Source organism: Pristis pectinata, chromosome 5 (genome assembly GCF_009764475.1).
Source record: "Pristis pectinata isolate sPriPec2 chromosome 5, sPriPec2.1.pri, whole genome shotgun sequence".
NCBI classification, from domain to species: Eukaryota; Metazoa; Chordata; class Chondrichthyes; order Rhinopristiformes; family Pristidae; genus Pristis; species Pristis pectinata.
Window position 1 is genome coordinate 44,898,025 of NC_067409.1, and position 23,363 is coordinate 44,921,387.

A 23,363-nucleotide genomic window follows, 5' to 3' on the forward strand; every position below is an offset into this window, starting at 1 on the left:
AAGCCTCATCCCTCTCAATGGGTGATTGCAAAGTGTCCATGATGTCACTAAGGAGCTAGTAACCCTCCCATTTTGCTGACATTTACACCTCAATCTGGAGTAACAGAAACAGACTAGCCAGTAAATAATCCTTGCCGCTGCACAAAGACAATGCTGTGTGTAAATTAGAAAGCAACAGTGAACCTTGAAATTACATAAAGATGGTTAAAGAATGTGTAGGTAAAATATTTTAGTGATAATGGACTCTCCAGAACCAGAGATATATATATTTAAGGCAAGCAAAATTGAAATCAAAAGTAAATTCAAACAAAATTTAATTAGCTAATTATACTGAATACAAAAAGTTACAAGGTGCTTAACCTGATGATTAATGTATTTTTGAAAGACTGGCTAAATACATTAGTAAGCCTGATAGGCTCTTCAACAACATTCTTGTGTCAGAGGGAAAAAAATTAATCAGAATTTAAAATTCCTAGCTGTAAAGTATTAATCCAGGCTTCTATAATCTCTTGTCCAGTAACAAAACTACTTTACTGTGACATGTATATTTACTAACATATTCTGGAGGTTGTAGCACCCTAAGGAAATGTGCAGTATATTCTTAAGGTCTTCATTTGATTGAACCTCTTCACTCAGGGAAGAAAGGAATGTACAACTCAAACTCAAGGATTACAGTAAAGGAAGTAAAGCATGATGCATCTGATTTTTATACTTTTAAATTCAGATATGTATACATCTAGGCTGGAAATTAAAATGGAGATCAGAATCACTGGGAAAAAACGCATAGATATGACTGATTGAAACAGCAACATTTAAAATTGTTTTTCCATTGGAATTTATGATGAGAATACTTTAAAAAGATTATATTTGAGCCAGGGTGCAATTTAAATACTTTTGACAAATACAAGGAAGAGTTTCCTTTTCCCCTTCCCAATGAGGGGAAAGGAACTTGTATGATAGAGTAAAAAATAATGCAAGGAAGTTTTATTTTACTGCTCTTAATACCACATTCTCCAAAGTTGTCTATTGATAAGAAATATCCAATAAAGGATGTTCATTGTGCATCACTATTACTGCCATAAACATTAATTTCAGTAGAAAATTTCAAGAGATGTAAATTTACTTGACAATTGAACACAATCATTAACAGACAAGGTAAAGACAATAGAACACAAGTATATTCTACTTTTTGGCTTACCCATTTACCAATTAACATGTGGATTATTGTTAATATGGTCACCAACAGTAATGTAGCCACAGGCCACATCCCACTGTTGCACAGTACGAGTGCAATGAACCGCAGTAACAAAAACATTGTGCTGAAATATTGCAATCAACTACTTCATTGTGTAAATAATTATTAATCAAACTGTAGCTAGTGTTTCACAAGAATGGACTTTCATAGAACAAAAGTCACAATGAGTTTGAGAAGATAAAACTAACCTACAGCCTTTTTCAAAATAACTGCATGAAGTGACAACTACAAGACATTAGACACTGGTGAATAACACCACCGTTAATCGAGTCTCTTGACCACAACCTTTAGTGATAGGTTGAATTAATAATTCCGTCTAACTAATCTCCAGCCCTTGCGTTTCTGGCAAGAAAAATTTATTACGATCTCTTACACTAGTTCCATTTCCTCCACTAAGTATTTTCATAGAACAGTACAGCACAGGAACAGACCCTTTGGCCCATGATGTTGTGCTGAACTAATTAAGCTAATGACACCAAGTCCCTTCTGCCTGCACATGATCAATATCCCTCCATTTTCTGCATATTCACGAGTCTCTTTAATACCTCTATCATATCTGTCTCCTCCACCACCCCGGCACATTCCAGGCAACCATTATTCTGTGGAAAAAAAAACTTGCCCAGCACATCTCCTTTGATCTCTCTACCTTAAATAACCTTAAATGCATGCCCTCTAGTATTAGATATTAGTATTTCAACCCTGGGAAAGAGATACCAGCTGTATGCTTCTCATAAAGTTGAGCAATTCCATCAGGTCACCCCTCAGCCTCTGCCGCTCCAGAGAAAACAACCATAGTTTGTCCAACCTCTCCTTATGGCACATGCCCCCTAGTCCAGGCAGCATCCTGGTAAACTTCTTCTGCACCCTCTCCAAAGCCTCCACATCTTTTCTATAATGGGGCAGCCAAAATTGAATACAATACTGTAGATGCAGCCTAACCAGAGTTTTATAAAGCTGCAACTTCCTGTCTCTTGAACTCAATGCCTTGACTAATAAAAGCAAGCATGCCATACACCTTTACCACCCTATTAACTTGTGCAGATGTTTTCAGGGAGCTATGGACTTAGACCCCAAGATCCCCATGTACATCAACACTGTTAAAAGGTCCTGCCATTAACTGTGTACTTTCCTTTTACGTTTTGTCTCCAAGTGGAACATCTTGCACTTGCCTGGATTAAAATCCACCTGCCATTTCTCCACCCATATCTGCAACTACTCTATATCCTGCTGTATCCTTTGGCAACTTTCTACACTATCCACAACACCACCAATCTTTGTGTCATCAGCAAACTTACTAACCCACCCATCCATGTTTTCATTCAAGTCATTTATACATATCACAAACAGCAGAGATCCCAGTACGAATCTCTACAGAACACCACTAGTCATGAACCTCCAGCCAGAATAAGTCCCATTGACCACTACCCTCCATCTTCTATGAGCAAGCCAATTCTGAATCCAAATGGCCAAGTCACTGTACCAACTGCCACCTTGCCTGCCCCCTCAACTAATGAATTAGTGTTCCTCCACATTTGGACAGAGAACTGACAGTAGCAAGGGCACAGAAGGTACTCTAGGTTGGGGACTTGAATGTCTATCACCAATATTGGTTTGGTGGCACCAACACTGCTGGGATGGCAGAGTCCTGAAGGACCCAATTGCCAGACTGGGTCTGCAACAGAAAGTGAGTGAACTAACACAAGAGATCACCTGCTTCATCTTGTTGTTAGCAATCTACCCGTGACAGAAGCCTTAGCCCATTACAGACCAAGTAGAAGTGACTACTGCATAGTCCTTATGGAGGTGATGAAGTTTCATCTTCATACTGAGAAGAACCTTCATCAAGTTTGTGGCATCACTATAGTTGGGATACTTAGAATAGATCTGTAGCTCAAAACTGGGTATCCATGAGGGACTGTGTATTATCAACAGCAGAAATCTACACCAACACAACCTACAATCTTCAGAGGTTAAATGAGACTCCCTATCATGCAAAGGCAGTATTCAATAGATTGTGGTATCAAGGAATCTTGGTAAAACAGAAGGCCATGGCCAATAAAGAGAAAACATTCCATCTTGAATGGTATCACACTTTGTACAAAAGAAGATAGCAGTGGTTGTTGGAGGTCAATGAGTCTTGCCACAAGACATCACTGCAGGAACCCCAGAAAGCAGTGAGCTGAACCCAACCTTCTTCAGCTACTTCATCAAGGACCTTCCTTCCATCACAAGGTCAGAAGTGGAGAGGACACTTAATGAGGTGCTAGAAAGGATATTTTCTCTCATGAGACAGTCTACAACCAGAGTGCATGGTTTCAAGATAAGGGGGCACCCATTTAAGATTTCTTCTCTCAAAGAGCTATAAGTCTTTGGAACTCCTTTCTACAGAGTTCTGTGGGGGAAGAACCTTGCGTATATTTAAGGCCAAGATGGACAGATCTCTAATCAGTAAGGGAATCTTGGGTTATGAGAAAAGGGCAAGAAAATGGACTTGATCAGCCTTATCCTACCGAGTGGCATTGCTGGCTCAAGGGGCTGAATGGCCTTCTCCTGTTCCCATTTCTTGTGGTCTTATGATTGCACAACATTCCATTTCATTCACAACTCCTCAGCAAGTGAACTAGCATGCAGCAGGACCCAAACAACACTTGGGCGTAGACTGATAAGTGGCAAGTAACACATCTTTCCACCAGCTACAAAGTCTAAGTTAGGAGCATGATGGTATACTCTCCAGTTGCCTGGAAGAGTGCAGCTTTGTCAGCTCTCAAGAACTTAATGCCATCCATGACAGAGCTGCCTGTTTGAATGGCAACCCTTACACCATCCCAAGCATTCCTTCCCTCCACATACAGCACAAGGTGGCTGCAGCGTGCATCATGTACTGAACACATTGCAATTCCTCGCTCAGGTTGCTCCAACATCATCTCCCAATCCCATAACATATACCACCAAAGAGGACAAGCAGCAGCAGGCACATCCTGACTTGGAAACATATCACTACTCCATCATTAGGTCTAAATCCTGGCACACCCTACCCAACAGTAATGTGGGAGCAGTGTAGGAATACCACTAGCCCCAGATTGCTTCATCCACTCACTATCTTAACTGTTCCTTCGATGTCACTGGGTCAAAATCCCTTACTTCCTATCCAAAAAGCTATCAATTATGCCGAAATAATGCTATTCATCTATAATATGTCTAAAATTTCTTCCAGCTCACCTGTTGCATTTCACATAAACCAATTTCTAAACATTCAAGCTTTAGAAGCAACAAAAAAAGAAATCCTGCTTCAGAAAGACCAATTCATGTTGGAAAGTAAGTGTGTGTGTGTGTATATATATATATATATATATATAAAAAAAAAATCAGAAAATAATCATCAACTGTGACCCAAAAGATATCTTTATGAATCTAACACTGACACATTTAGAATCCACTACAGAGTTGCTTTCAGAGTTAATTACATTGTTAGTCATACAATCAACTATTTCCAGTGAGTTCAGATATATGGACCACTTATTCACAGCTTTGTCAGCCAAAAACAAACTTTAAAATAAAAGCTCATGCCAGGGAACCTTCATACTTCCCCTGCAGAAAACAGGTGGACCTTCGTACTCTGATAAATATTTGGATGGGCAGCAAACATTCAAAAATCAGAAATAAATTTCACAAGTTTAAGTAATTTTCATTCAGTAAGTGGAAAAAAAAATCTGTTTCTAACTTTTAACCTGGAGAGGACCTGGATTTGAAAGATCGATGAATTGAGGGTTACAGGGAACTGGCACAGAAGAGTCGAGGCCAGCATAGATCAGCCATAATCATATTGAATGGTCAGGGCAGGCTGGAGAGACCAAGTGGCCAACTTCTGTTCCTATTTTATTGTGTATTCTTGTGTAATATGCAGCCAAGAACATAGCCAGCCTATCATATCTGTATTTCATATTTAATCACAATATATACAGTAAATACAATTGGGACATTGCTTTCCCATGTTCATTATGCCATCAATTCAATACCTCTTCTTACAATGTCCTAGAACTAGAGGGCACAAGTTTAAGGTGAAAGGAAAGATTTAAAGGGAACCTAAGGGAGAACTTTTTCCACACAAGAGGGTGGTGAGTATGTGGAAGCAGCTGCTAGAGGATGTGGTAGAGGTGGGTACAATTACAACATTTAAAAGACATTTGGACAGGTTCATGGATAAGAATAGAAGGATATAGGCCAAATGCAGGCAAATAGGACTAGCCAAGGTAGGCACCTTGGTCAGCATGGATGAGTTGGGCCAAAAGGGCCGGTTTCTGTGCTGTATAACTGTGACTATGTAAAAGAAAAGAGCTTTAACCTAATGGGTAGTTTTATATTGCAGGCACAACTCTTGTAGCTTTGCTTTAGGAAGTGAGAACATGTTATTGCAACAAAGCTTTATTGGCCTTTGGAAAGCACAAGTACAGAGATAAAAGCACAGTAGAAAATTATACTTCACTGAACATTTCTCATGAGGGACTTAGAACCCTAGAAGAAAATTATTCTGGAACAAGCTCCATCTTCTTTTGCATGGTGTTGGGTGGGGGGGGGGAGGGGTGGGGGGAGGAATACAATGGTAGAAAAAAAGGTGCTCTTTGAAGTTGGATGGTGAGATTTGATAGACAGTTAATGACTTCTCAGCCATCTAAGTGGATTAGTTCATTTCTTAAAGTGTTTCTAAAATTCAAAGTTCGAGTTTCACTGCACTTTGTTGCTTCAAACATAAAATTAAGAAGTGCCTAGTTATGATATCCCTGGCCTACTTTCGAACATTTAACAGACCAATTTTGCCTCTGGCATCCTTACTGTATACTTATCTGAGCAAAGAACTTCATGCTTTCATTCTTATGATTCTGTCTATGTTTTAGTTTGCTATTCTTCCCTTGCAGTTTTTTTAATTCATTCTTACCATATTTGAAATTCAAGAACCTTGCATGTTTACAATACCATCATATAACATACAGAATAATATGGTAATAAATTACACTGATTTGGGTGCTATATTGAAATTACTCAGGCTATTTCAATAAAAAAAACTTTTCAAACCATACCAAAGTTTATTAATACCAGGCCATCCTCATTGAAGATTCCCAATGTAGTTATAATTGAAAATGAAAGTAATACAATGCTGCTTTTTGGTGGTAAAAATGGGGCTATTACTGAATTACAGTTTCCGAGAAGAAATGATCACTTTGCTTCATGCCCAGATAGATAAAAACAAGCAAGTATGTTCGTATTAAAGCTTGATTATACAATCTATAGCCATTGCAAGTTGATGTTGGAGCACCATAATGGGGGTGAAGGATAGACTGAACAAAAAGTGACAAGCCAACATTTTATACTGAAATCAATTGAAAAAGGCACATCACATATTTTGAATTTGTATTTAACATATTATACTCATCTTATAACTGACGTTAACAGTTTAGCCAAACAAAAATTAAATCAAAAGCCAACAAAGAAAAAAATCTACAGACGCTGCAATCTGAAGAATACTCAGCAAGTCAGGCAAAACTGGGGGAGGGAGTAGAGTTAACATTTAGGGTCAATAACCTTTTATCAGAACCAAGGAAAAAGCCAGAAATTGAACATATTTTAAATTGCAGAGAAGGGAGAGAAGTAGAGAGAAGGGAGAGGAAGGTTTTTTTTTTACCCAGAGAGTGGTTGGGGCATGGAATGCACTGCCTGGGGCAGTGGTGGAGGCAGGTACATTGGTCAAATTCAAGAGATTACTAGATAAGCATATGGAGGAATTTAAAATAGAGGGATATGTGGGAGGAAGGGGTTAGACAGTCTTAGACATGGTTTGAAGGTCAGCACAACATTGTGGACCGAAGGGCCTGTATTGTGCTGTACTGTTCCATGTAGAGAGAATAAAAGAAATGTCTGTAATAGACTGGAGACCCAAGAGACATTGACATAGTGATAGTGCCAGCTGAGAGGGGTGGTTAAGCTTTCTTAACTGCAGCTGATCCATCTGGAAGAATTGCAAATAGATGAATGGGAAAGAGGATAAAAACATTGCTGGAGCTATGGATACATAACATTGTTTATGTTGGAAACTTGAAATGAAAGCAACTGCTGGAAATATCTAGTGGGTCAGGCAGTATATGGCAAAGTAGAGTTAATATTGCAGGTTGATGACTTATTTCAAAATGACTAATTCTCACACAAACTGGAAAGGTTGGTTATTTGAAGTTATCAGATTTGATCACAAGTCCTGAGCTCATTCCTCAAGCTTGTATTGGGATTCACTGAAATAATGCAGAAGGCCAAAAACAGATCACAGTGGAGGTAGATTGGAGAATAAAAGTGACAGGCAACTGGAAGGTCCTAGTCACCCTCCTGAACTAAAGTGGTCACCCAGAGTTTGGTTTTCCCAATGGAAATTATATCACGACCCCTGAATGCAATACACTACACGAAAAGCTGCACAAATGACTTGCTGTTTCATCTAGTGGAAGTGTTTGGGTCCCCAGTTGCTGCAAAGAGTCACATTCCCTTTACTCTGTACCACTTCTCTACAAAATAAAACAGCTTTGAATTTTAACTTTCCCCAATTTTGATGAAAGGCCGACATGAAAAGTTAACTTAGTATCCCCTGCATCGATGCTGACTGAGCCAAAAACAAATAATGAATTTTGTATCTACACAAACCTCAAATAAAGTAAGGAGATGGTTACTAAAACTGCCAAAAGTTGTTTGAAAAAGTTCTTTAGAAAATGTAAGGGGAAAGATGTGGAGATTCAAGACAAAACTGAGGTATGTATTTCAGAGTAGGGAACCCTAATGTAGTGAGAGGCAAGTGCAAAAAGATTAAGAGTTAGGAGGTTCAAAGTGGCAAAGGTTAACTTATTAAATAAAAACAGATTTCAGGAAGTTTTTCAGCACCATAAAGATTGATTAACACTTGGAATAGACCAACAAGCAGAGCAGTGGAAGCAATGAATGGTTTAACAAACAATTAGATAAGGGATGGGAGGGAAATAAAGATTAGTCTTATTTATAAAAATGAAACTAAAGGCAACATGGCCAGAGTCATACAGCATAGAAACAAGCTCTTCACCCCATGTCCATGACGACCTTTTTACCCATCTACACTAATCCCATTTACCCACATTACGTCTGTATCCTTCTATGCCTTATCTATTCAGGTGCCCTAAATTGTATCCAGCTCCACTACCTCCTTAGACAGCACTTTTCCAGATATCAAGCACTGTTTAAAACCTTCCCCTCACATCCCCTTTAAAACTCCTCCCTCTCACCTTAAACTTATGCCCTCTTGCTCTTTATACACCTACCATGTGAAAATGATTCTGATTCGCTACACCTCTGATAGTTTCTCCACCTGTAAGATCACCCCTTAGCCTACACTGTTCCAGAGAAAACAAGCACAGCCTATCCAACCTCTCCCCTTAACTGAAGTCCTCCAATCCAGGCAGCATCCTGTTGTACCACCTCTGTACACTCTCCAATGCAATCACGTCCTTCCTATAGTGGGGCAACCAGAACTGCATACAGTATTTGATATGCAGTCTAACCAGTGTTGTGTAAAGATGCAGCATATCCTCCCAATTTTTATATTCTATGCCCTGACTTGTGAAGGCAAACACGCCATAGGCACCACCTTTTCTATCCATGTTGCCACTTTCAGGGAACTATGGACTTCAACCCCAAGGTCTCTCTCTGTTCAACATTCCTTAGTACCCTATCATTTATTCTACATTTTCTAGTCCTATCCGTCTTTATAAACTGCATCACCTCACCTTTGTCAGGATTACATTCCATCTGCCAACACTCTGCCCAACTTTCCATCTAATCTACATCCTGCTGTAGCTTTAGACAATCTTCCTCAGTATCCATAATACCACCAATTTTCATGTCATCTGCAAACTTACTAAACATACCCTGCACCTTTTAAATAGCACTTGACAAGTTTAAAATCCATTGTTTTGAACCTGGTGCAAAAGAAGTCACACCACAGTCTTTCAATAATGAAAAGCAAACAAACCTGTAACATTGATACAGAAATAGAAAATGCTGGAAGCACTCAGCAGATCATGCAGCATTCATGGAGGGAGAAACACAGTTATTACTTCAAGTCAACAACCCTTCTCAGAATTGGAAAAATTCAGAGACAAGTTTGTTTCAAGTTGCTGGGAGGGAGGTGGGCGCAGAAAACAGATAATACTCGTAACAGAGTGCAGACTAAAATAGTCAAGGTAACCGATACTTTAAACACCAACAGTTAGAGACAGAAGAAAACAAAATAAATTGACATATAAAGATCCAGAGTAAAGAGCTAGATACCGGAAATCGCTGAATTCAATGGAGTCCCAAGGTCTGAAACATGCCCAGATGGAAAATGAGGTAGTATTCAAGGCAACACTGGGCATGGAGACACAAGTGACTGCAGATATTGTCATCTGGAGCAAAAACAAACAAACTGCTGGACAAACTCAGTGGGTTAGGCAGCATCTGTGGTCCTGATGAGAGGTCTCAACCCAAAACGTCAACCATCCCCATCTCCACAGATGCTGCCTGACCCACTGAGTTCTTCCAGCAGTTTGATTTTCTTTTACACTGGGCATCTTTGGCCAAAGGTAGCAAGGTCAGAGTGGGGGTGAAACTGACAGGAAGTTCAGCATCACCCTTGCAATAAGGAGCCATTCTGAAAAGCAGTCACCCAATCTGCATGTGTTCTGCAAAGTAGGGGATACTACTTGCAAGCTCCAAATAAAATGCATGAAGCTGGAAGTAGCTCATTGGGAATGATCTTTGAATTGTAGATAACCCAATGTGTTTGGTGACCACCCCACCCCCAAAGCTTCCACACTTATTATTGAACATTAAAGAAACAGTTTATCATCTGCCTACTGGGCCATTACATCCCTGGGGATTTAATACTGAATTCAACCAGTTATTTTCTTCCCTCCATAGATTTCACCTGATACTGCTCGTTTCAAGTTTTCTTCTACCTCGCTGGTGGTACTTAAAGCAACAGTTACCTTGGTATGCGCCCCATCACAGAGATTACCTCTGCTCCCCATCGCAGAGATTACCTCTGCTCCCCAACCCTTTTCTGCAACTTAAAATGCCCGTTTCTTCACGCTTCCACTTCCAAATGATCATTGACCTAACCAATTGATTCCGTTTCCCTCCAGGAATGCTGCTCGACCTGCTGAGTGCTTCCAGCATTTTCTGGGGTTTTTTTTTTCGCTGGGGTGGGGGTGGGGGTGAAAGGTGGAGGGGATGGGGAGTGGGAGGAGGGTGGGTGGGGAAAGGTGGGTGGGGGTGGGGGGGGTAGGTGGGGGAAAGGTGGAGGGGATAGGGGAGTGGGAGGAGGGTGGGGGGTGGGGAGTGGGAGGAGGAAAGGTGGGTCGCCTCCACCCCCACCAACACCATCGCTCACTATTAAACACCTTTCAATGTATTCCTCTCGTCTCCGTTACCTTTCCCTGCGCGTCGAAGCAGTCGGCCGCCTCCTGTTGTTCGGGCGAGCCGGCGGCCGCGTCGCCCCTGTCCGGGTACGGGTTGGCGAACGACCTCTCCTCCATCTCCAGCTCCAGCTCCGACTTCAGCCGCTTCGACATCGTCTCTCCCATCACACCCCGGGACTACGGAGCCCCGCGCGGGACAAACCGGCAGCCGCTCGCCAGCGGAACGAGGCGTTCTCACCCACCCCACCCCTCCCGTCAACACACAGACGCCCCGGCGGCCGCCAGCCGCGGACACAACCCGAGCCCGGGACGCGCTCTCACACCCTTGACAACAATGAAGGTGGGAGGAGGCTACCCAGCAGCGGTGCGCAGTTTGCCGAGCTCGGCTCGCCAGCACACTCGCTACAAGTGCAGCAGTCGCTCCCCCTTTATTCGGTTACTATTGTACCAGTCATCAACGCTTAATAAGTACAAGAACTCCATACGCATACACGTTGCAAAAAGCCAAGATCGTTACCTCCCGTGAATTTATCTACACAGCAGCACCCACTCCTAACCTCTCAATTACACTTAAGATCACTTGAGAAAATTTGTATCCACTCGGTTTTAACCAAAACGCACTGAAGACCAGCAAATTAATTCAACCATCAAAATTGTACTGCACCGCCGTATGCCCTTCAAGTGTGCGTACGTGGGCTACTTCATATCGAATAGGTACCGTCTATTCAATACAAGCAATATTCATTGATAAATTACTCTACGCTAATAGCTATTTTTTCTCAAGATATACCATCCTTTCCCCTCAGTAAGCAATTTCACATAACCATTGCAATAAAGCTAATTTTTGATCATGAAAGCCACCTGCACGAAAATAGTCCCTTGTAAACGATCTTACTATATTAAACAATAGAGACCTCTGATTTAAAAAAAACAACTACTGGTTTCCTCAAAATACGATTGTACTAATCTGCTCTAATGCTGACAAAAACCGCCAGTCTGCTTTCTTGCGCCAGAAGCTCGTTCGTCAGTTGCATCGAGCATACAAATCCTTTCAATTCTATTTCATCCCACAGCAGCCACTCTGTAGATCACTTCAAGATGACAGGTTGTTCCGGTTTAGGAAACTAATCGAGGTATGAGATTTACGGCAAGAACTTCCACAAATTACTTTTATATCTCGTTTTTCTCCTGCAATAAAGGCGGGAATGTGAAGGGGATTGGGTAGATATGCAGAACCATCAAGCTGTACTGATCTTCTTAATCTTGTGCAGACTCAGTTATTTCTAGACCACTGGACCACTAGAATGAACAGATGGTGCCTTTCTAATTTCAGTACGATGATCTCAGTTCTATCGAAATATTCATTTTACTATCTATATTTAATATATTTTGAATCATTTTTAATTTCATCCGAATGACACAATTTTCGTTATCTGTTTTGCGGGAGGAAGCAAAAGTTTAACTGCAATAGTGGTCCCCCGTTGGTTGCATTCAGAAATGAATCGGAATGGTTAGGCTCTAAGGAAGGCGACATGTCAATTCGTGGGACCAATTGTAATTGACTTATGAAACTATCGCTGTCTGAGCTTCACAGTTTTAAAAGAAGTGGCTGGAAAATTAAATTTCCTGGAGATTGCGGAGAAGAATTACGAAGATGCGTTTAGCTTTGATGAAAACTTTTAGCTTTGATGAAAGATTTGAAAGGTCGTCGTTTTTGTTTGAACTGGGGGGAGACTAATTGTGGTGTATAAAATTTGAGGTGCCTGGAGAGAGTAAAAGGAACGACCGATTTCCCTTGGTTGAGGGGTCAAAAGACAGGGAGGCATAGATTTAATGTAATTGGCAGAAGGGTTGGAGGGGAGGTAAGGAAAAGTTTGATTTTCATCCACTGTGTGAAAGAGGCTTGGAACTCACTGCCTGAAAGGGTGGTAGAGGCAGAAACCCTTGCCTCATTTAAAAAGTGCCTGGATGTGGAATTAATGAATCATGACCTGCAGGGCTATGCACCAAATGCGGGAACGTGGGATTAATGTGGGTAACACGTTTTGACCATCATGAACATGATGGGCCAAATAGTCTCGTGTGTTGTAAAGTTTCTATGATTCCATGTTTCTCGTCCCTTCCTGCACAGAGGTTAACTGTTGTGTCCTAATTTAACTCAATTAATTTAACACTATTATGAAACGATAACTTTACAGTTATATGACTAGCCTCTTATTAGTGGTTTATGTAACCATTAATTATTGGAGGTATCTAAGTAATTTAAAACTAAACAATTGATCACATTTTCTATTAAATAATTTATTCGGAGCCTGATTGCAGGTATTACGAATGCTCTTATTACTTGGCATAACAAAGAACCATTATAATGGTAAAAGTTGGACTCAGTCCCAAAGCAACATTTCAACCTTTGAGTGTACTTTCACATATTGGTTACAGAGTAACAATGTAAATAAACGGAAGTTATTCTTTCTTCTTTCCCTCTTAGGCAGTCCCTTGGAATCAAGGATGACTTGCTTCAGTTTTGTGAGTTCTCCGGCGGCTAATGAGGCCAATGTGGAAACCACAGACACTTTGACAAATGAGGCAGGTGGAGTAGTCCACTCTTTCGGAAAGAAAATGCTCAAAAATACTCAACAGATCAGATAGCATTGATGAAATAAATGATGAAATGTAAGTGATGTGAAACAATAACAATGTTCCTTTAATATTTTAGGTCAATTATATTTAATTTATTTCAGTTCGTTTTGGAGAAAATGTTTCTTACTAGTTGAATTCTCTATTATTACAGGGTTTGAAAGTGCCTCTGTGTTTGCAAGTGTCATTTTAGTTCTGTATGTTCTTAATCAGAGCTAGGATAATGGATTGTTGTGTGCTTTGGGTTCTCCTGACTGGAAACCCTGACCCTTATTTTCCTGAGTAATTATTTTTCTGTATGTGCTGATGAAAGAAATAACTGAAACAACAATATTAATTGTCTCCTGCGCATAAGGATCGCAAACCATTGTTTGAGGTGTTACCGTAATAGGATATGCTTGTTGGAAGTCTGGTGTTAGCACAGAATTTTGATCCTAATTGCTGATTTCCAATTATTTGAATTTTCTTGGAGCTCTCATATAAAAACCTTCAGGTTTTGGCACTGAAAACCTAATTGATGGAATTTTTGCAAGCACATTATATGTGGCCTCCACTCACTCCCTTCCATTGTAGGTGTTGAGTGTGCAGTTTGACACAGCAGCTGTTTTCAGTGTCAAGTCATTTTTATTGTCATAGCACAAGTACGTGTATGTACAGGTGCAATGAAAAAACTTACTTGCAGAAGCATTACAGACACATAGCGTTAGAGGCACAACATTCAGAGACAAGACAAAAATTAAACATAAATTATACAAGAATTGTACAAGAAAGAATACAATTAGAACAAAAAAAACCAAAGTTCATTGTAATGCAAAGTGAGTCAAAGTTGACTATACTGTGGTAGTGTATAAGGGTTGTGCAGGTTGGTTCAAGAACCCAATGGTTGAAGGAAAGTAGCTGTTCTGAACCTGGTGGTGTTAGACTTCTGGCTTCTGTACCTCCTGCCCGATGGTAGCTGTGAGAAGATGGCCTGGCCTGGATGGTGGGGGTCTTTGATGAAAGATTTTGCTTTTCTGATGTATGCCTTTTTTTCAATGGTGGGGAGGGATGTGCCCCTAATTTATTGGGCTGAGTATGGCTTTGGGACTGTGACTGTGAGGCTTCCAGACTGTCAAATGTGGCATTTGAGATTCTGGTGTGGGTGTGCCTGTAGAGTGTTCTGTCAGGATTCAATCCCATTCATCCTGCAACTGAAGGTAGTCTCCTGGAAAAGTGCCTGCCACCAGGCACTCCCATCTCTCTTGGTGACGACAATAAAGTATCCAATATGATAACACATTACCTACATATCTGAGGTGGAGTCTTCAGAGAAATTCCAGAGTAAGTATTGACAGAGCCTTAGTGGTTTTAACGAGGTAATCAAGAAAGTGCCCCAGTGGATTTCAAGGCCCTCTTCCAACCTCCAGTAGCAAATGAACAATACAAGGTTGATAGACTTTAAGTAGCTTGTGAAATATGCTACTGTGCAAAACTTACTTATTCCTAATCATCGGATTGCTATTGGTGGGCATCAGATCAAATGCTATCCATCAAAATACTCTGCAGTTGCCATGATAAATGCGAGCAGATAATTTAAGTTGCATTCAGCCCATTAACAATCCCATGGGTGGCCATTTCTAGTGCACAGTGGCACAGATATTAGAGCTGCTGCCTCGCAGCTCCAGCAACCCAGATTCAATCCTGTCCTTCAACATTGTCTATGTGGAGTTTGTGCTTGGGTTTTCTCTAGGTGCTCCAGTCTCCTCCCAGGTGCCAAAGACATGTGTATTAGTCGGCTAATTGGCCACTGTAAATTATCCCTAGCGGAGGGGTGAGTAGTAGAATTGGGGCAAGAGGCAGTTGATGGGAATGTGGGGAGAATAAATCTGTAAGTAGTACTTGATGGTCAGTGCAGACTCAGTGGGCAAAAGAGCCTGTTTCTGTGCTGCATGACTCTAAGACCACAGAATGGTCACTTGTGAGGCTCTTTGGTGGCTTAAATATCTTCATAAAATTGACTCCACTATGTCCTTGTCGTTGAGATGGTTAAAATTTTGGATATGATCTGTGTATAGAGTGATATTGATACATTATCATTGCTGATCTTCACAATATATATAGTAACAGTGTATACAGATCAGTTATGATCTAATTGAATGCTGGAATAGATTTAAGGGTCTTCTGTTCTTGGATCAATAGGTCACAATCAGATGTTCTTTCCATTATACCATGCCTAAGCGTTGTTATATATGAGCAATAAAGAGACAAAATATACTTCAGGGAGTGAAGGATATTGATTTAAATCACAGATTATATTAATTTCTTATTCTGAAAGCAAAAAAAGTGCAGATTCTGGAAAACTGAAATAAAAACAGAAACAGCTCTACATAATTACCTACTGTTTTACATTGAAAAAGAAGCAAAATTCCATATAGCTGTTCATTTCATATATTCACTTTTTTTTCCTATTCATTCATAGCTACTGGTTATTGTCCATCCCAATTGTCCTTGAGAAGCTGGTGGCAATCTGCTCTCTTGAGCCACTTTACTTTTCCATCCCACTTCCATTCTGGCCTATCTGTCTGTGGCCTCCTGCTCTGTTATAATGAAACCCCGCAAGCTTGAGTAGCAACACTTCACCTTGTTTCTGGCATTGCAGCCTTCCAGATTCAATACCAAATACCACAACTTCAGGTAATTTGCTTCCTCTCTCTGTAACAGAATAGGCCAGATCATCCATCTATGAAACTGGCTCAGTTTTTCTCTCTGCATTAGCACAGTCTGACCTACCAGGCAGGTCCTGCAACCCTACATTTTCCAACCCTTGCATTCTTTTGTTCTCGCTCTCTATCTGCCCTCATTTCATAGCGTTTATGAGCAAACAACCATGTTCTCCCTCCCTAACTGCCTCACTGACTCATTGACCAGATGACCTTGTTTACAGCTCACCCCCATGGCATTCGTCTTGCCCTATCAGAGCTATTTCCTTATCACTCCCCCATTCTCTCTGCAGCTTGATAATAACTTATTTTCTTCCCCTCCCAATTCTGACGAAAGGTCTTCAACCTGGAACATTGATTCTATTTCTCTTTCCACAGATACTGCCTGACTGCTGAGTATGACAGCATTTTGTTTTTTATTTAATTTTTAGATATGTCTGGCACTGCTCTTAGGGTATTCTTGCACATCCCTCATTGAACCAGTGAAGGCCCTCTGGCTTGATGATCATGATAGCATGAAATAGATTCTGAAAGATTAAGTTTTACGATGTGCTGGAATACAGTTCTTCTGCTTCCGATGGCCCCCAGGACATGTAGTGTGAAGCTGCCAGGTCTGTTGTGAACCTATTCCATTTAGTATGCTGGTAGAGCTGCACAATATGATAGTGTCTTCAGTGTGAAAATAAATTTTTGTTTCTGCAAGGAATGTGCAGTGGTCATTCCTGTAATGTGCAGAGTCATCTTCAAAAGATAGATTGGTGAGCTCAGGACGGAATAGATTTTTCCCCTCATGTTGGTTCATAAGGATCACTTTAATCAGGAATGAAGACTTCATTTTATTGCTCAAGTAAGCACCATTTTCAGACTTAGTACTTCTGATGTCCAAGGGGCATAGATTCAAAACAATATTTCCAGATAATCAAGCTGGACCTGAAACTCAGTGCCAAGGAATGAAGGTTAGAGTGAGTCTGCATCAATAAGTTATAACATGGAGGAATATTGCTGTGTCATTGCTGGTTGCTCTAAGTTAACTGATTCTGCTACATAGTCTTGTACAAAGCACTGCATTAAAATTACTGCAGTAGTGCATAGAAAAATGTCGCTTTCTTAGTACATTACTGATCTGATTTAATTAAGCTTTGACAGACTCCAAGCAAGCTTTTTTAGATTATGGAATGCCTTTGTCTATGTCTCTCAAAGTATGACACATAATTTGACTGACATGATCACTTTAACAATCTTTGACTCTGCCAACTATACTATTGATCTAACAAATTTCAACAAATGTGGTTTAAAATCCTTCGACGATTTTAGTTGCATGTTCCTAGTGGTGTCCAAGACAGAATGTAATTAAACATTTAAATAATTCAGACATGGTTGACACTATGTAATGCTGCAACTGAAGATGATAAAGGGCCCCAAGTTGAACTATTAATTCATTTAATTAATCATTTTTGACACACTAGACCTTGCCGAAGATTTCAAAAGTAGCCTTACTGTTTTATTATGCAAAGGAACAATAAACTTGACTTGTACCTAAATATCCAGTAAAATTCATTTGTTATGTCTATAATAATTTCCAACATAATGTGTTTTTCTTTTTTTATAGAGAATATAATGCAAAAGGACAGATTTTCAGAGAAAAGCCTAGTTTTTCTGGTATTGTCCTAATTAATCACAGATGGCTGGACATGAGTGCAAAGATCAACTGAACTGCAACATGCTGATTGCACTTAATTTTCCACTGTCTGCTTGTTATTATAATTATTCCTAGCTCTATGCATCTGGATCTAGACAATTGAAGTTTGGGTGAACTTTAAATGAATGCTTACTTAAAGAGGAATGACTAAGTAAACAAATCTGGAAAAATATTCTGAGTTGTAGCATAAATTAGCAGTTGGAGAAGCCTAGGTTAATCAAGGACAGTCAATATGAATTTGTTAAGAGAAGGTTGTGTAGATTTTTTGAGGAAGTAGGGAGTGTTGATGAGAGTGGGGTTGATATCGTTTACATGGATTTTGGCAAGACATCTGACAAAGGACCACATGATTGATTAGGAAAGTAAAAGCTCATAGATCTTAGAGAAAGTAGCAGGTTGGATTAAAAATTGGATCAATGGAGAAAGCAAAGGGTAAAGTCAATAGAAATCTTAGTGAATGGAGACTGTATAAAGAGAGATTTGTTGGAGCTCGGCTCTAGTTCTTTGCTTTTAGTAATATATATTAATGCCTTGGACAAACGTAGAGGCATGATTAAGAAGTTTGTCAATGATACCAAGATTGGCAAAGTGGCTGATAGTGAGGGAGAAAGTTCTAGATGAAGACATCAACGAAATAAAAGTGAGGTAATGTATTTGGAGAGGGCAAACAAGATGAGGTAATACATAATAAGTGGTAGGATCCTAACACATTTACAGGAAGAAGGAGACAATATAAATAGATCCTTGAAATTAGTTGGACAGATAGGTAATTTGGTTGAGAAGGGATATAGGAAACTTGCACTTATTGCAGAGATGTCATGACAGAACTGCATAAAATGCTAGTTAGGGTACATTTGTACTTTATCTATCTCTGGCCATCACAGGAAAGGTCTGATAGCACAGGGGTGGGGTTAGGGGGTGGTGGTGAAGAGATTAACATGGATGTTGACAAGCAGATTTATGGCAGTGTGGAGAGGTTGACTGGGCTGCAGTTAGAACAAAGAAGGCTGAGAGGAGATTTAAATGAGAGATACAAAATTATGAAATATCTGGACAGAGTGAACAGGAAGGGCCTGCTTCCCTTTACGTAGAGAGGTCAATGATTAGGGGGTATAGATTTAAGTTAATCGGTAGCAGGATTAGAGAGGAGTTGAGAAAATATTTTTTCACACAAAAGACGGGGTAGTCTGCAATTCACTGCTTGAAAGGATGAAGGAGGCAAAAACCCTGATCACCTTTAAAAAGTGCTTGGATGAGCTCCTGAAGAGCCTTAAACTACCAAGTTATTGACCAAAAGATGGGAAGTGGAAGTAACTAAATTGGCTTCCACTTTTTGTTGGCATATATTTAGAGGCTTCCTCTATGCCATGAATTGAGATGATTTCTTTTTTTATATATATAAAAGGCACAGATGACATTTCATTTGATGACTGCTTTTGCAAAACTGAGAGGGAAGAGAGAAAAGGCAAAATGACGTGACAGAAGACCGATTGTAGAGACATGAAACAGAATCTGGAAATAGCTAACTAATCCTGCAGCAGCTGACCAGCATCTCCAACCCTCTGTTTGATGACTGCTGAAATAGAAGAGTTTATGAGGATTAGCCCATGGCACCATTCCCATTGGTCAGTATTGCAGTGCATTTGGGAGGAGATGGAGGTGTGACTAATGCCATTGCTGACTTCTTCTGACGGTGGAACATGGAACATAGAACAGTACAGCAACAGGCCCTTTGGCCCACAATGTTATGCTGAATTAAACAAGTAATTTAACATCTAACTAAACTAATTCCTTCTGACTCCACAATGCCGATATCCCTCCATTCTCTGCACATTCATGTGCCTATCTAAGAGCCTCTTAAAAAATCTCTATTGTATCTGCCTCCATTACTACTCCTGGCACCGCATTCCAGGCACCCACAACTCTCTGTGGAAAAAGAAATCTGACCTGCACATCTCTTTTGAACTTACCCCTCTCACGTTAAATGCATGCCCTCTAGTATATCCTTGTCAAACACCTTACTGAAATCCACGTAGACAACATCCACAGCTCTACCTTCATCGGAAGTGAATGCCCTTTGCAGTAATGGTTGCTATCAACATCCTTGTAACAAATAACACCACCCTGCTTTGCATGATTGCAGTCCACAAGACAATACTACTTGTTTGCCTGGGCTGCTAGGACCTGCACATATAGATCAGGATATCTGGGCAGCTGTAGCCAATCAGACTACATTAGGTTTTAATCACCCTGAGTTGTTTTACATAAGCTTTTAGTTCCCCAGTGCCTCAAAAATAAATCTCTCATCTTGTTGAGCAGCATCTGTGGGAGGAAAGGAATTGTTGACGTTTCTGGTTATGATGCAGGGTTTTGACCCGAGACGTCGACAATTCCTTTTCTCCCACAGATGCTGCTCAACCCGCTGAGTTCCTCCAGCAGATTGTTTGTTGCTCCAAATTCCCGCATCTGCAGTCTCTTGTGTCTCCAAAACTCTCATCTTCATGTTTAACTCTGGAGCGGTGGATAGTGAGGAAGGTTGTCAAATGATATAGCAGCATACAGATCAGTCGGAAATTTGGACGGAGAAATGGCCAATAGAACTTAACCTAGACAAGTGAGGTGATCTATCTTGGGAGGTCATTTGCAAAAGGAAAGTCTAGAGTGAATGGAAGGACCCTTAGGCGCACTAATGTGGGATCTTTGGGTACAAGTCCATAGTTCCTGGAAAGTGACAACACAAGTGTATAGGATAGTAAAGAAGACATATGGCATGTTTGCCTTCATCAGTCGGGGCATTGTGCATAAAAGTCATGAAGCCATGCTGCAGCTGTATAAAACTTTAGTTAGGCCACATTTAGGCTACAATGTTGTGTGCAGTTTTGGTTACCACACTGTAGGAAGATTGTGGAGGCTTAGGAGAGAGTGCAGAAGAGTGCAGGATGTTGCCTGGATTAGTGTGTATCAGCTATAAGAAGAGGTTGGACAAACTTAAACTGTTTTCACTGGAGAGTTGGAGGCTGAAAGGCGACCTCAGAGAGGCATATAAAATCAAAAGAGGCTTAGATAGGGTAGATAGTTAGTCTTTTTCCCAGGGTAGAGCTGTTAAATACTGGAGGGCATGAGTTTAAGGTGAGAGAGGAAATACAGGAAATTTGTGAGGGTAGTTTTGTACACAGAGCATCCTAGGTGCTCTGAACACACGCCGGGGAGGTGGTGGAAGCAGATATGGTAGTGACATTTAAGAAGCATTTAGACAGACACAAGAACAGGCCAGGAATAGAAGGATATGGATCATGTGCAGGCAGATGGGAATAGTTTAGATTGGCATCACGATCAGTGCAGACATGGTGGACAAAGGGGCCTGTTCCTGCGCTGTTATGTTCTATGTTCTCTCTTCATTCAAGGCCTTCCATCTCAATATTTCCTCTAAACCCACAACCATAATCCCCCACTCCCTGAACTCTGCACCCTATAAATTATTTCCCTCCCCTCTGCTCTCCACTCCCTTTGTCCCAGGCAATAATGTGTATTTTTTTGCGCCCGCCCCCCCCCCCCCAATTTCTCATTTCTTTTTCTTTTTCCCTTTTCCTTGGAGCAGACTCGATGGGCTGAATGGCCTACTTCTGCTTCCTTGTCGTGATCTTGTGATCATCCATTTGGAAATCTTTCATTTTCCTTAACCTCCTTAAAATGCGGTTCTTTGATTAATCTTTTGATTACTATTTCTTATACCTCATTCCTTGGTACTTTTGCCTGATCACATCTATGTGAATTATTTTTGAATATTATTATATCAAAGCCACTATAGAAATGCAAGTTACTCTTAGTTGTAGTTAGTGTTTGCTTTCATGCAACATTACAGAAAGCATGATATGGGCAATTGGTCTGTTAATGGATGCAGCATTAATAGTAACCAGAAATAACATTACCAAGTTAGTCCATTTGTACACGTCTTATATGTTTTTCTATTTTTATAGAATTTATACAGATGCATGAGTTTTTCATATTTTTAAATTATTGACTAACTATCGCATGCTTTGTCAAAGATTACTCCAGCAGATTACTCCCATAGTAAACTGGTATTTCATGTCGATTAATCCTGAAATGGATAATGAAGTGAGCTGACGCAGGACACACCCGTATAAATATTGCCTCACATCGTTGCTTGCACAGCTTAATTTTGGTTTCGGTTTATTATTGTCACTTGTACCGAGGTATAGTGAAAAACTTGTCTTGCATTCTGTTCGTACAGATCAATTCTTCACACAGTGCATTGAGGTAGTACAGGGTAAAAACAATAACAGAATACAGAGTAAAGTGTCACAGCTACAGGGAAATGTATTGCAGGTAGACAATAAGGTGCAAGGTCAAACAAGGTAGATTGTGAGGTCACAAGTCCATCTCATCGTATAAGGGAACCGTTCAATGGTCTTATCACAGTGGGATAGAATTTTTTATTGATATACACTTCTTTGTATGGAACACCTAGGCCCATGACTGCAGAAATATGTTGTGTGGTCCAACCCTGCTCCATAGTTTGGTGCTACATGGATTGCTGTTATCTATTTCAGAAATCAGTTGCCTCTGCCTTAAAGTATCACCACTGACAGCAGTCCCATCTTTGGCAGCACTGCTGTTACATAAATAATATGGCTGTGCCACCAACAGCATTGTAAAGAACCACTCAGAGAAATTGTCATTGTAATGATGTGTGGGTTCTTATTACATATAGTGCTAGGAATATAATGAATCACTAAGCACATTTAGCAGAGAACTGCTAAAACACATGCATTTTGTTTAATCTATTCTCTCCAATTATTCTGTTCATGTACACAGACATCATAGTATACTCACATATACTGCACTGTTTTTACCTTTTTGAAAGAAAAGATCAATATTTAAAACATCTATAGGTTTTGTGAGTCTCATTGATCTCAAATGAAGTGATTTTGGCATTGTATCCAGTTCTTATCTTGGGGAAGGTGTTACTTCTTGACTCAATTGAGTAGAATTTCTGTGCCATTTCTTCTACAGTATCCATTGGATTAAGTTCTGGGATACTCCCATGATCACATAGCTCTTTGATATTTTCTTGTATATAACTTGCAGGATTTATAATTCTGACTCGTGTTTTCACAATGTGTCCCTTTACATCACACATTTCAACCATAATTTCCACACTCTGTTTTCAAGTGTCATAGTTCTAAGGTGGTGTTAATGCGTAAACTCTTTCATATTGTTTAAAATGTTTGAGATATAATTGTGTTTCTGTCTCAACTACTTACTTTCCCCTCTTACTTAAATTTGGCTGAGCCAAGCTCAATCGTGTCATTTGTCTATGGTGCATTTATAACCTGTTGTGGAATGTGACATTGTGCTGAAGTTTAGCAAAAAGTTTGCTAATCTATGTTTCAGTGTTACGCTTAGAAACCTTTGTTTTTTTAGTGCTTCTTTGACAATTCTCAATGATCTCTGTACTGTGCCATTTGATGCTTTCTGATTTGGTGAAACAGATATATGCTTAATACCATTTTATAACTTACTCAAATAGAAATTAGTGAAACTGAGGGCCATTTCTTCATATGAGATACATTCTTCATGTCCTTGTC

At 40.1% G+C, this 23,363-nt stretch overlaps 1 protein-coding gene across 1 annotated transcript in view; it reads right to left on the reverse strand.

Annotated features, from left to right (window-relative positions):
* Nucleotides 1-11,926, reverse strand: part of lancl2 (LanC lantibiotic synthetase component C-like 2 (bacterial)) — a 41,925-nt gene extending 29,999 nt beyond the window's left edge. Inside the window, 1 exon segment of the mRNA XM_052016150.1 lies at nt 10,732-11,926. Coding sequence (XP_051872110.1) covers nt 10,732-10,884 — 153 coding nt within the window. The 5' untranslated portion in view covers nt 10,885-11,926.
* Between the last annotated feature and the right edge of the window lie 11,437 nt (nt 11,927-23,363).